Source organism: Coregonus clupeaformis, chromosome 11 (genome assembly GCF_020615455.1).
Source record: "Coregonus clupeaformis isolate EN_2021a chromosome 11, ASM2061545v1, whole genome shotgun sequence".
Lineage (NCBI taxonomy): Eukaryota > Metazoa > Chordata > Actinopteri > Salmoniformes > Salmonidae > Coregonus > Coregonus clupeaformis.
Window position 1 is genome coordinate 22578054 of NC_059202.1, and position 14927 is coordinate 22592980.

Sequence of the window (14927 nt, forward strand, 5' to 3'; positions counted from 1 at the left end):
TAAAATCTGATTTTACACCTAACCTTAAACACACTGCTAACCTTATACCTAACCCTTAAATTTGAAGACCAACAAGCAAATTGTTTTCATTAATTTTTACTATAGCCAATTTTGACGTTGTGGCTGTGGTAACTAGTGGAAACCACCAAAATGGTAACTAGTACTACAAAAGTCCCCGGAACAGTTTTTTTCTCTGAAGGAATGTACTATTGATCCAAATGTAGCCATGTTCTTCGGAACAGTGCAGCATCCTTTGCAACAAGGAACGAAATACGTGTAAATGTGCTTACAACCAAAACCAATAACATGGATTTCAGACAATGCTTGCCCCCAAAAAATGTGTAACATGTGGCAGTATAATAGCTATGAATTAGTAGTGTTTCAAAGCTTGATATAAAATGGACATGCAGAATTATCTACACATGTATTTTAAATAGACTGTAGTCATTAAACTGACACCACTAGGACAAAAGGCACCATTACTTTGTTACCGAGATAAAGAAACATGTTGGAAAATTGCAAATTTTATAAAAAAAAAGGTTGAAGGTTTATTGGGATATTCTGCACTTGGTAAAAGTAACTTCCAATACTACATATCAAAAAACAAGTTCTAAAAATATACAATTTTAGAAAATATACATTTCCAGTTTATGCAAATAGTAAATATTTGAGGTATTACTAACATCTGCAGCCACTGGCATTCATTTTGCAATATTGGAATAGAACAAGCAGAAATATACAACTGAGCAAAATTTCAATTCTGGATCTTAAATATTTCCTGTTGAACCACCAGGGAAAAGTTCAACAGGGCTAGATGTTTAAGTGTTCTATAGCCCTGCCTTGGATCAAAGCATTTCATGGAACACCTAAACAGGAATTGTGCACAACTGTACAAAGGTTACACATGACATCTTTGGGCTTGTTCAGACGTATCAGATGGAAACAGTGTGCTTAAGACAGCAGTTAAAGGATTAAGGCAACATACATTTTACAATTAAAAGGGATAATTACTACAAAATAAATTGGAACAATAGAGTCAACCAGTGAAAGGTATACATTTCTGGTGAGTAATTTTGCTCGCCTCAAATTGAAATCAAATGTTCAGTAACTCCATCAGATTACACATGGGAAAGTAAATGTAAAAAAAAAGCTTTGTAAAGCGTATACACACTTACATTTGAAATAACGAGTATGTATGTTACTGGAATGTTAATTCATAACCTAAAATGACACTCACATCCACCATGACGAAGTCATTTTTATAAACATTTAAAAATAACTCTGGGGGAGAAGAGGTTTCAATATCAAATCCATACCCATAATTCCTTCTACTGTAGCCCAAAAAGCTCATAGCAATGTACTGAAGCAAAAGCCATTCTGGATGCAGCAGCGCCCGATGCTACATTACAAATCAAGCAAATGGCTACATGTTAACCATGCCATCAAGTGATGGCAGGCACAATCTAAGACCACACATTAACTCAAGCACGGTATACGAGGACACTTTTTTAAAAAATGGGGTTGCTAACAGATTTATCAGTTGTGCTTCGCTTAAGAAACACACGAGTTAGGGACAGTTCTATTGGACATCAAACTTAGAATATAAAATACATTCAATTAAGGGAGTGTTCCCTAAATATAAATGTATGCAATTGATTAACATGTCTATCTGCTCTATCAAAAGGTTCCGCAAAGTATACACATCGTAGTCATCTTAAAACCGCATGTGCTTGAAGGAATTAAACTTGTGTATTGATTTTGGCAATTAAAGTTAAAATGCATTGTTAACAGAAGAGCGTTACGGTTACAGATACATTTGATCAAGGCAGTTTAATTACATCAACTACAGTTAATGACAAATAGGACCAGAGAAGAAGGGGTGGCATTTCGCCAAACAGACAGTTCTACATTTGCAAAATATATTAAAAGAAAAGTTATTCTTTTGTCTGAACTGAACTGCTTAACTGCCCTCATAGTTCATATATATATATATATATATATATATATATATATATATAGTCTCCATGCTGTTCAAGCAGCTGGAACAAGCTATCACCGTCCACTGCTGTATCCTGGGAAGAACTGGTTGAGAATGGCTTGGAGGGGTTTGTTGACAGTCATTGGGTTGTTTTTTCCCAGATCGTGCCTGCATGCCGGGCATGAGTACACCTCTGCCTTGAAAGACCGCTGAAGGCATTCCTATAAAAAAGGAAATAAAGGAAAAGTGCAACTTTCAATCTCTCACTCCATTTTTCTTGCTCTCAAATTGGACAGAAAGGCAAAATGTGAATACGAGGCTAGCAAAAAAGATCAACTAACCCTGCAGACATTGTGTTGGCACTCGGTGGTGATAGGTTGAAAGACCACTTCTTGGCAGCATATACATGAGAAGACCTCCTCGACTTTGTTCAGGAATTTCTGAAAAAGCAAAAGTAACTGTTAAGTACCTAGTATCCAAACCCATGGTAAGTGAGGAGAATCACATGGAAAATCGGAAGCTGCAAAACTAAGTCATTTTACGTGTCTTAATGCATTCTAAAAATCAGCCCTTCAATGGACATAACAACAATGCTCAGTACACCACCAGTGATGACAATCAAAAGAATCAGATGGTCACATCAAGAGCCAATTGCTTTGCATCAGCATGAGATTTTCTCAATGAGACTACCTGGGTAAATAATTGAATTCCAATGGTGTGAAATCTGGCAAAGACTTCCTTACCGGGCCAAGGGCCAGAGACTCCATGGCTTCACCCCAAAGCTTCCTGTTGGGCTCGTCACCCTTGATCCAAGCCTTCTGTTCTTTGGTCAGTTTATAAGCCTCAACTTTCATCTTCTTGGGAGTTCCCTTGGCTGGTGACGACTTCTCTTCAGCTCCTGCTATAAAAGAGCACCACAGAAGGTGAGGAGAGGTAGCACATTGACACAGAAGGTGAGGAGAGGTAGCACATTGACACAGAAGGTGAGGAGAGGTAGCACATTGACACAGAAGGTGAGGAGAGGTAGCACATTGACACAGAAGGTTAGGAGAGGTAGCACATTGACACAGAAGGTTAGGAGAGAGATGGACACCCATTTACATCTTACTCCAGGGTCAATACCACTCATGATTGTAAAAGTGAGAATAGAGTTAATCAATCAATAACCACTTGCACCTGTATTCTGTTGGGAATCTGAAAGCTATCAATGTATTTTGTGTGGCTAAAGCTAATTCTGCAGCTACTTTGAAGAAGTACTCACCATTAGACTGAGACTTCCTCTTCCGCTTCCCTTTGGTGGGCGTTTCAGTCACCTCTTCATTTTCCTTCTCCTTGTTCTCCTTCTCCTTCTCCTTGGCAGCCTGGGCCTCCAGATAGCCCTCAGGATACTACAAAATATTCAAAGATAGTCATCAAAACGAGCAAAAAAAAAAAAAAAAAAAGGCATAGTCACATTTGCTGCAGTTGACAGGATGAGCCGTGCCTCTACCTGCATGGTGAGTCCCAGTTTCTTGATGCGTTCCTTGCCGTCCCGGGTCCATGGCGCTGGCTCGTCGTCGTTTCGTTTGAGCAGGTACCTCCAGACCAGGAAGCCGGACTTGCCCTTCTCTGGCCAGTATTTCACCACCTGGAAGACAGGAGGGCATTCTTATCAGTCAACATGGAACCACAGGACAAGACATCAATGAAGCAGGCTTGTGAATTGCTAAGGGGGGTAATAATATACAGTATTTCCATATTGTACTTAATTTCAGATTCAACAGCCCATATCGCGCCTGTGCTTTCCCACCTTGTAGATGCCGTCGTATCTGTTGCCGTCTTCGGGGCTGAACTTGCTATGTTTGCGGCCCTTGGAGCTGCGCACCACCCTGACCGGCTTGCCTGCCTTCCAGTCTTTGGCCTCTGCCCCATCCTTCTCATTCACCGACGCGTTGCAGTTTAGAGCCAGAGCTCTGGGTCACACGGGCAAATGAGGATTGGGTCATTCAAATGAGAATCAAAATGTGGATGGCAGTGAATAATCTCAAACTCACTCAACATACTTTACAGACAGTTTAAACAGCAAATAAGATGTCCTACTTGAATAATTTTGAATTAATTATACTCAATACAATAAAAGGTGAATTGTTAGAACAGGTCATGATCATTGAAAACAGTCAAACTAAAGCTCAAGAGGCATAGACATGCAAAGCAAATAAGCCCATCCATTTCAACCTCATTCACACCACTGTATCACACATGTAGTGTTAATGGTGGCATGGGGAAAGGTGTGCTGGTCTGCTGAATACATGTAGGACAGAAGACAGCTCTCCCAATGCAGCAGTAACAGACCACACTTCACTGTAACATATATGGAGACCAGGGAGAGCTACAGTGGGGGAAAAAAAGTATTTAGTCAGCCACCAATTGTGCAAGTTCTCCCACTTAAAAAGATGAGAGAGGCCTGTAATTTTCATCATAGGTACACGTCAACTATGACAGACAAAATGAGAAAAAAAATCCAGAAAATCACATTGTAGGATTTTTAATGAATTTATTATGGTGGAAAATGTATTTGGTCAATAACATAAGTTTCTCAATACTTTGTTATATACCCTTTGTTGGCAATGACACAGGTCAAACGTTTTCTGTAAGTCTTCACAAGGTTTTCACACACTGTTGCTGGTATTTTGGCCCATTCCTCCATGCAGATCTCCTCTAGAGCAGTGATGTTTTGGGGCTGTCGCTGGGCAACATGGACTTTCAACTCCCTCCAAAGATTATCTATGGGGTTGAGATCTGGAGACTGGCTAGGCCACTCCAGGACCTTGAAATGCTTCTTACGAAGCCACTCCTTCATTGCCCGGGCGGTGTGTTTGGGATCATTGTCATGCTGAAAGACCCAGCCACGTTTCATCTTCAATGCCCTTGCTGATGGAAGGAGGTTTTCACTCAAAATCTCACGATACATGGCCCCATTCATTCTTTTCTTTACACGGATCAGTCGTCCTGGTCCCTTTGCAGAAAATCAGCCCCAAAGCATGATGTTTCCACCCCCATGCTTCACAGTAGGTATGGTGTTCTTTGGATGCAACTCAGCATTCTTTGTCCTCCAAACACGACGAGTTGAGTTTTTACCAAAAAGTTCTATTTTGGTTTCATCTGACCATATGACATTCTCCCAATCCTCTTCTGGATCATCCAAATGCACTCTAGCAAACTTCAGACGGGCCTGGACATGTACTGGCTTAAGCAGGGGGACACGTCTGGCACTGCAGGATTTGAGTCCCTGGCGACGTAGTGTGTTACTGATGGTAGGCTTTGTTACTTTGGTCACAGCTCTCTGCAGGTCATTCACTAGGTCCCCCCGTGTGGTTCTGGGATTTTTGCTCACCGTTCTTGTGATCATTTTGACCCCACGGGGTGAGATCTTGCGTGGAGCCCCAGATCGAGGGAGATTATCAGTGGTCTTGTATGTCTTCCATTTCCTAATAATTGCTCCAACAGTTGATTTCTTCAAACCAAGCTGCTTACCTATTGCAGATTCAGTCTTCCCAGCCTGGTGCAGGTCTACAATTTTGTTTCTGGTGTCCTTTGACAGCTCTTTGGTCTTGGCCATAGTAGAGTTTGGAGTGTGACTGTTTGAGGTTGTGGAAAGGTGTCTTTTATACTGATAACAAGTTCAAACAGGTGCCATTAATACCGGTAACGAGTGTAGGACAGAGGAGCCTCTTAAAGAAGAAGTTACAGGTCTGTGAGAGCCAGAAATCTTGCTTGTTTGTAGGTGACCAAATACTTATTTTCCACCATAATTTGCAAATAAATTCCTAAAAAATCCTACAATGTGATTTTCAGGAGAAAAAAATTCTCAATTTGTCTGTCATAGTTGACGTGTACCTATGATGAAAATTACAGGCCTCTCTCATCTTTTTAAGTGGGAGAACTTGCACAATTGGTGGCTGACTAAATACATTTTTTCCCCCACTGTACACCAGCACCTGTGGATGTCCTCTGTGCAGAGACTGATTCCTTTTGCTCACTTACCTGTTCATATTGGTGAGCTTCTGATCACACGACTGTTCGGCTGTCCTCTTGTTGCCAGACAGGTCTCGCCCTCCTGAGCCGGTGTAGGTGAACTCGTTGCCATCATCCTGGGAACCAATTGAAAACCAGAATTAGCACAGTGACTTGTCATCCTTAAGGTGTTCACAACATGCCGTTAAATCTTGTCAGACTTATTCTTCCATTTACATGTTTTTTTATGATGTACATTATTGGCACATGTAGTAAAGGAAAAATGGAAGAGGTTCTATGTACTTGGTCATCTTCATAGCCCCCTGCCAGAACTAGGGAGTAAGATCCATCGTTGCTCCTCCCATGGATCCCAGCAACATGTGGCCTGTGGCAACCAGACTCACTCACCTGCACACACAAAACAGTGAACAACCTACCAGGACCTACAGTCATCACTACAAAAACTAAGGGGTTCATTCAATCAAATCCACATTAGCCACCCACAAGACTTGTTTTGACATTGTCAAATTAAAAATGACAATGTTTTGGGGTATATTATGCAAAAAAATACTGCAGTTATGGCTTTCCTCTTCAGCCTGTTGTAAACAGAAGAGGTGACTCACCTGGACCCTGAACTTCCAAATACTTCCAACGGGGACACCAGGGACTGGGCCATAGTGGTTGGAGGGCACGATGGTGCACTGCTTGCTGCGGCCGACACAAGCCATGCCCTGATAGGAGAAGAGGTTGTGTAAAAACACGTAGGTATAGACAGTTTACTAAACTAACAACAAATCCATTTAAAAGTTCAGAAGGGTGACTGGGTGTATAATGTCAAAGCACCCTTCATTACACCTATGCTATTTCACTAAGAGGTGGATCCACCCATCAACGTTCCTCAACGCTATTACCTTTCCCCAGTCTCTCTGGCTGGTTGAGCTGGCGGACGCCATCTTGGATTTTTTCTTACTGTCCTTGAGTTTTTCTCCTGCTAGCACCACCTCACTGGCATCGTTGCGGCACTCGGGACAATACCTAGATAAATACAGAGGTTAGAGCAAGCAGGGATCAACAGGACAGCACCCGTGGGTGTTCTCTGTGCAGAGATCGGAAATGTTTTTTTTCTTCTTTTTCAAGTAATTTGGACAGTACACCATTAACTTGCGCTCACGATAGAAAAAAAAAAAACTAAACTCAAATGAATAATGCTCAATTCAAAATAGCCAAATCAAAACAGCTTGAAGTCACGTCAAACTCCAATTAGAAACATTCTTCAAGTGCCATCTGAATCAATGGCATGAATAAGACAAGTCACATAAGCAGCTATAAATGAGGGCACTGGCCAGACGGACAGACTGCCAGCCCAGACATCAGTACTGTAGTATACTGACCAGTCGTCGTCATCGGGGAGGCTGGTCAGCGGGGGGTTGAGGCAGTAGATATGGAAGGCCATGTCACACTCGTCACACAGCAGCTGCTTGTCCGGGTCCTGCTTCACGCCGCACACGTGGCAATTGCACCAGCGGCAGTTCTTCTTGAGGTCGTCTTTGCAGTGTTTGCACTCGGGTCCGTTTGACCCTAGAGAAAACAGGAGCAACGACAATGTCAGCCCTTTGACTTGTAAACGTTAACATGTGTACCGTAACCCCTACAGTGGGAGATGCATTTGTGTAATGGGAATATTTAAGATGAATTAATATTCAGTTAACAGTAATTCACACAATGCTTAGCATATGTTTTCCCTTTCTGCAACACGCATGATTTCCAGTGTTCTCTTTGTGACACTGTTTGGTGTAGGGGTTGATGGTCACTACACTTGATACTGAATGTTATGAGGTCTTCTCATATCATTTGATAGTGATTGACATTATGAACACTGATTCTGTAGCAGTTGGCAAAGTCACCTTCTATTGTTTTGACTTTGTACAAGCCTCTCAGGCTGATGTTTAGAGAACATTTGGTACTGCATGATTAGACCAGGCCTCTCCAACCCTGTTCCTCCAGGATCATGGTTGGAGTGAAAACCTACAGGACGGTAGCTCTCCAGAAACAGGGCTGGAGTGAAAACCTACAGGACGGTAGCTCTCCGGGAACAAGTTGTTCTGTTCTGAAGGGATTTCCCTAAATTATTGTATTAAACTGTGTTCATCTTTGATATTATCAATGACTGCCCTCCTTTTTGGGTCACCTGGAAATTTCAGTTACAACCAATGTATTGGATGAATGCAAACAAGCAAACTAAATATGCTCAGTCAGCACAAAAAAAGTGTAAGACTGTCAAAGTTAAATTTGATTTGTGCAGCCATCATAACTAACAATTATTCTCATCTTGCATCGTGAAGCTAGTCAAGATTAATCCCAGTTTCTATGGTAACAATAGTACGTGTTGGTCGTTTTCTAACATCTGCCGCCAACGTTGAACTATAGCCTGCTTTCAACCTCCAAACGGTTTGCAACTTTGCATGCGTTTTACATGCACTCTCATCCTTCATGAAAACCAGGCTGATAAATGCACTGACGTTACATGAGAACAGAGACTAAACACATAGGCCTTTTGTGATGAAATAGAAACAAATGGAGCATCACTGTCTGCAACGGTATATTGAGCGCAAGTCAATTATTTACGTAAAAGTGTATAAAATGTGTTCTTGATACTTTAAAAGTACTCTTTAGATACTTATTGGTCAACAGTTCAATGACAAAAAAATACAAATAATGTGCCTTGATATTAGTGAGATTGCTAACATGTGTTTCTGATAAACCTAATCCAATAACTAGCCTACTGTGTACGCGGTTTCAGTCTCCTCAAAAGCTAATCAGGGGTGTATTCAGTCAGATTCTGGTGCAAAACATTTGACACTGTAGCAAAACGTTATGCAATGAACACAGTTTACTCCAAACGAAAACATTTTGCAACGAAAACAAGTTTAGACAAATTCAGGTAGGTCACTTGTAGGCTCGAATTTACTTTTCAGTGGACTGTCAGATCCCGCTCCAGATCCATCCAAAGCTCCAGGCTCCTCGATTTTGTAAATCTCAGTCAAGAACATGATGCGACAGTCGTTCAGGGAGTCACCGGCATCCCTGAAATAAAAAACAAGCTCTTAGGATACCCTTCATGGTCCTACTGTGCAAACAAAATGCTATACATGGCCAATGGAAAACTATGACATCAACATAATACAAAAGTGCAATCTATACTGTGTAGATATATATATATATATATATATATATATATATATATTTTAAATTTTTGTCATTTAGCAGACGCGCTTATCCAGAGCAACTTACAGTTAGTGAGTGCATACATTTTTCATATTGGCCCCCCGTGGGAAACGAACCCACAGCCCTGGCGTTGCAAACGCCTTGCTCTACCAACTGAGCTACACGGGGCTATCTATCCATCTATTACATTTTAGTCATTTAGCAGACGCTCTTATCCAGAGCGACTTACAGTTAATCCATATAGACGAACAGGATCAATTATTACCCGAGCAGTATCTTGGCGTAGATCTCGTGCAGGGTACGCGTCTCCCTCTTCTTCTGGATCTGGGCGTCGTACCAGTAGCCGCGCTCCTTGGGTTCGTCGGGGTTAAAGTTGACCATGACCACCATGCCAGCCTCCAGCTGGTGCCACTGGTAGACGGTGCGGGCACGAGGGCGCACGTCCTTGGAATGCAGCTGCACCACGCCATTCTCTGGGTAGCTAGAGAGACCACAGAGGCAGATGCAGTATTCAGCTCAGATGCACACGGCAGGTGCTTCCTACATAATGGGGCTTTTGTAAGATGATTGACATATCTGAAAAAACAGAAGCAGCTCAAAGAAGTGTATGAATTCTGAGGGACTTGACTGCTGGAGGCACATCTGAGTAATACAAATCATTCAAATAAAATAAAAAAAATAAATAAAAAAAAATTCATTTCAATGTTCCTTCGGTTTTTACACACTGGCAGGCAAAACAATGTGGCAAGGCAATGTACAAATTATCAAGCACAAATATTTTTAATTTATTTGCCAATTGTCGTGTTATGAATTTTTTTGCATAGACTTATCAGGAAAGACATGAATGTTGAAGCCCCACTTCATTTAAAAGTATGAGGAAATGAACAAGGTGTTCTGCCACAGATACGGAAACAGAGTGGTACTCTGTGGTATTGACAGCCTGTTGTCAAAAAGCAATGGGTGCGCCCCAATAATATCTCCTGAAGCAGGGCTTGACATTAACTTTTTTTGCCACTAGTCCTTTGGACAAGTAGGACAAGTTTTTTTTTTTTTACTTGGCCAAAGAAATGAAATAAAAAAGATCTAACACAATTTTTACACCATTGTATGATGCAAGGAACCACTTTACAAAATAAAATGCATTACTATATTTTTTACCATAGAGAATCAGAAAAACATTTAGGCTACACCCTTCCTATTGGCTTCTTTACATATTCATATTTCAAGCATGTTTCAAAATACAACACTGCCCCCTTAAGGATGGTTGGCCACCCTTGGTAGCCTATAAAATACTGCAACATTACAACCAAATACTTCTTATGTCTTTATAAAATAATTCCCTCCAGGGCTCGAAATTAAGTGTGTCCCGTCGTCCCTGGGACGATAAAAAAAACAATATGTCTACGGTTCAAAACAGACTCTGGGACAACAGATCCAAAATTCATACAACCACTGCACATAGGGCTCCCGAGTGGCGCAGCGTCTAAGGCACTGCATACATTTACATCATTTAGCAGAAGCTCTTATCCAGAGCGACTTACAAATTGCATCTCAGTGCTTGAGGCGTCACTAGACACACTGGTTCGATTTCAGGCTGTATCACAACCGGCCGTGATTGAGTCCCATAGGGCGGCGCGCAATTGGCCCAGCGTCGTCCGGGTTTGGCCGGTGTAGGCCGTCATTGTAAATAAGAATTTGTTCTTAACTGGCTTGCCTAGTTAAATAAAGGCTAAAATAATAATTTTTTTGGTTTGTTGTTTTTTAACATACAATGAGGCTGACAACAGATCAGACCGTTTATCTTAAAATGTTGATAAAGTTGTATTTCTTCATATTATAAGGTCAACAATGCGCACATGGCTGTAGGCTGTGTAGAAAGTTCCAAAATGCAATTAGTGGAAACCATGGTTCTCCAAAGCACACTGCACGCGCCAGCGGTTTCATGTGACAGATGAAAATATTTCTTAGAAATTAAGAGGGGAGACCTAATGATGCATCAACTAGCATGGGTTACTATTATAACGAGGGTTATGTCTTTGGCTGCTGGACAATCAAATAAAGTTGATTTGCAAACCAATAGAACATGAGAAATGCTGGTTTCAATGGCACATTAAGTGTTAATAAAATAATTCACTCAACACTTCTATAGTCGTATTTTGACTAGGCTACTTTGAAACTAGGTTAGACTTGCTTTATAAAATGACAATTAAATTCAAACAATTAATAATTTCAAAATGCTGACCGCCTCCGCTCAGATTCAGGGTGGGTGATGTGCTGTTCATTTAATCTGAATGAACCGTGCCTCGTATGTCGACAGAATCAAGCCTTTAGACGTTAATATTAATTATCCTTCATTAGATTTGTGAAACATGACTGGCGTTTAGCCTATAGGCCTATTTGTGTAATTAAAAGTCTCATTAAAGTTTGGCTACATTTTCTAGCGCCTCATGTCAGCATCGGTTTGGAGATGAGGCTGTAGCCAATATGGATATCACCTACACTTTGACATGTAGGCTTTTTATTTTATTTATGTAGGCCTACATAAAAAATAGATTTGAATATTATTCCAGAATTGGATCAGAGAGCCAACGGTGATCTAAGTAATTGTTTGATATTGTGCTTTTGTAAAAAAAAAATACTTGTCCATTCGTACAACTTAAATCTAAATGATATATTCTTCTTATCCAACTATTTTTTTTATTTTTATGTCCTGGACAAGAGTTTATGTCGAGCCCTGTGAAGTGTGCACTAGTTCACTACTTTCCACAAATCTAAAAGCATTATTAGATGGGTGGAGACCTGGGCTAGTGAGAGTTCCACAATATTTCTTATACCAGTCATTTCCTTTAAAAAAATCAGTAAAGGGAAGTTAACAAGTGCACCTTTTCGGAGGAAGGAGAGATAATTGGGACATAACCAATCAATCTCCCCATTGGTCCACCTCTTTGCTAAATGGCAATAAGCTCCACATGAACACATCTGTTTTCTATACATGTTTGCTGAGGGTAACCATCACCGTTGCCAATGAGGCATAACATATCCATCCAATCATCCGATATTTAAATATGAAATACTTGAGAGTGCTTACTCTTCATATTTGACGTGGTAGTGAATAACTTCCTCTTCACTGGGTTTAGCGTCAGAGCCCTCCTCTCCAGATGTCTTTGGGGTCTTTGTAACGTTCACAATTTGGGCCTCAAACCAGGCGCCCATGTTCAAGTCTCTGGCATCAACAAACTCATTAATCTGGGGGAGGAGGGAATACAAAAAGTTGATATTGACAATGCTGAATTCACACATTATAAACTTGTGTTTTGCAAACTTCAAATTAAGATTGGCTTCTATTATATTTCAACCCCAATTCAAGAAGCCCAAAATATTAAAGCAAATGCCATTTTAGATTAAGTTAAAAGCATCATTTCACCCCTCCAAATGATACCAGTCCAGAAAATACTGGTCCATTTAGAGATCCGCCCTGTGTTTACCTTGTAACAGCCAAAGCCGGCGTCGACAAGGTCTGGCGTGTCGGTTTGGGTGGAGGTGCAAGCTGCCTGCACCTCGGCCTCCCCGTGGGTGGAGCTCTTGTCCGACTCACTCTGCGCCGAGCCACACCCAGAGTCAGAGTCAGACAGCTCAGCCTCTTTGTCCTTGCTTTTGAGGACAGCAGCAGGGGGCGCAGCCTGTCTAACAAGCAGCTGCACTATGTCGTTCAGACCCACGTTGTAGTCAAAGATGGTGTGGCCATCCTCCATCTGGGACCAGAAACAGAACATATTAATTCAGACATGATTAGTAAGGACCCCAGCAACACTGTTGTAACTGAATTGAACAGAAAAGTATCCATCTGCCCCACCTGCTTTCCCCGGTAGAAAAGCCTCTGCCTCTCTGGGTCAACCTTAAAGAGTTCCGAGATCTTGAGGCGCAGCTCGTCCACCTTGGTAAGTTTAGACAGGGAGTCAATCCGATGGGTCTCCTTGCCATCCATGGTGCGCACTTGAATCCACATTGCAGCTGCCCTGTGCAAAAGGGAGCCAAACTGTGGGTTAATGGCATCATCTGAAACAGGAGTTGAAAAAGCAGCATCATTCAATGTTTTTCCTTTACTTTGAGTATTACTGTGCCAACTATTGATCAAGTGAATCAATCATTCATTATGTCCTTGAATAAATACTTCCCCAAATCATTTCAAATTCCATTCACAATGACCAGGAAACAACATTCAACAAACATGCCATGCTGATTTTAACAGTGCGGGAAACTGGGTTAGTAAGCCACTCCTACCACTTTTAAATGCAGCTATTGCGACCCCATCCTGGCGCGAAGGCAGCGCTTGTATCAAACAACGTGGCTTCGCTTCCTGACAATGTTTCAAGCGCACTGTTTCAACACGTTTTACCGTCTCGAAACTTGAATATAATTGCTATGTAGACAGTATGAGATATATATATATATAACGTTCGTTTAATTTTACATTAGCTAGCGAAACTGTGTTCAGCTGGGAGGAGGCTAGTTGTCTGGGTTTCCTCGGGTCAGCTGGTTCTGGGATGGGGTACACATTGTTGTGGCAGTAACTACTACTTCACCAGTTTACTTTCACTTGCTAATGTTGGCTGGCTAGCTAGATACACAAACGAATCATTAAACAATATTGTGGAACAATTGACAAGTAGCTAGCTATTTCAATTGAATATCTCAAATTCCCTGGTTAATGTAATAGTTAACGTTAGCTAGCTATGCTTCAAAAAAGCGCGCTATTTTGTTCTCGGCTGGTGGACAAGTAACTAACATCAAATTAACAAGTAATATTAATAACCGTCGTAAACAAACACTTTTGCAATAGCTAACATTAAGTAGCCATCTTAGTAAGTCAGAATTAACTAGTCATACTAACGTTAGCTAATGTAAATGGGTAGCCATTGAAATGTTGAAACTAACTAGACTTAACACCCACACATCCACCATAGTAACAAATCCAGTAGTCTGTGGTAGTAACGTTAATCGACATTGACAGCACACCACGTTACATTAGCCTAACTAGCTAGTTACTGTTAGCTACAACGTCAACTAATACGTTGGAGTTGCTAATTAACCAAAGGAACGATGAACGTTACATTGATGACACTTATACCTAGTGAGTTAACTTAGCATGCGAAATAAGAATATTTTGAATTCACTCCCAGAAAGTTAGCTAACGTTACAGTAGCTAGCTGGTTAGAATGAGGCATTCACTGTGCCAAGTTAACTAGCCACTTTCAAAATGCCAAATAAACATTACATTACCTGTTTTTACTTCCAAATGCAAATAATTAAATGACGTTTACTAAACGGTCAAACGTAATCCTATACTACTTCTTGATCAAATTCACAACTCCTCTGTAGACTGCTTTTAGGGGACTCAATAAGAATCTTCAACAGCGTATTTTGCCGCCTTCTTTCCGCTATTGGCTATTACCATTCTGAGTTTATCTCTGATGGGCTGTAATTCCTGTCAATCAAAACTGTGACCGGAGCTTAGCTTCAGCCCGCGAAACTAGGGTCTCTCTGGTCTTCCCTCTTCCGAGAATTTGGCGCGAGATTGTGTAAATGGACAGTACAATCAAACACAGAAACAGAACTGTGTTGTACAACGTTTTAGCACAACTTTATCCCTGCGAGAAGACAGATCGACACCAAACTTTAGATACATTTGACAAAAAATGTACAGTGTGATTTCTTCAAACTGAAAAACTAC

At 41.1% G+C, this 14927-nt stretch overlaps 1 protein-coding gene across 3 annotated transcripts; it reads right to left on the reverse strand.

Moving 5' to 3' along the window:
* Nucleotides 1–530: 530 nt before the first annotated feature.
* On the reverse strand, nt 531–14619 carry LOC121576532 (E3 ubiquitin-protein ligase UHRF1). 3 transcript variants are annotated; one of them, XM_041889751.2, is made up of 17 exons: nt 14477–14619; nt 13050–13207; nt 12682–12948; nt 12285–12442; nt 9462–9677; nt 8940–9055; nt 7363–7549; nt 6883–7006; nt 6595–6702; nt 6275–6379; nt 6002–6108; nt 3768–3930; nt 3468–3605; nt 3240–3366; nt 2722–2879; nt 2320–2418; nt 531–2199 (listed from the first exon to the last, which is right to left on the reverse strand). In XM_041889751.2, exons 2-17 carry the CDS (start codon nt 13200–13202, stop codon nt 2053–2055), a joined length of 2373 nt encoding a protein of 790 aa, XP_041745685.1. In that variant the 5' UTR covers nt 13203–13207; nt 14477–14619; the 3' UTR covers nt 531–2052. The 3 variants fall into 3 exon arrangements, with proteins under 3 accessions (XP_041745685.1, XP_041745686.1, XP_041745684.1); XM_041889752.2 differs by having other exon boundaries at nt 2722–2876; nt 13050–13212; XM_041889750.2 differs by having other exon boundaries at nt 13050–13212.
* Nucleotides 14620–14927: the final 308 nt, after the last annotated feature.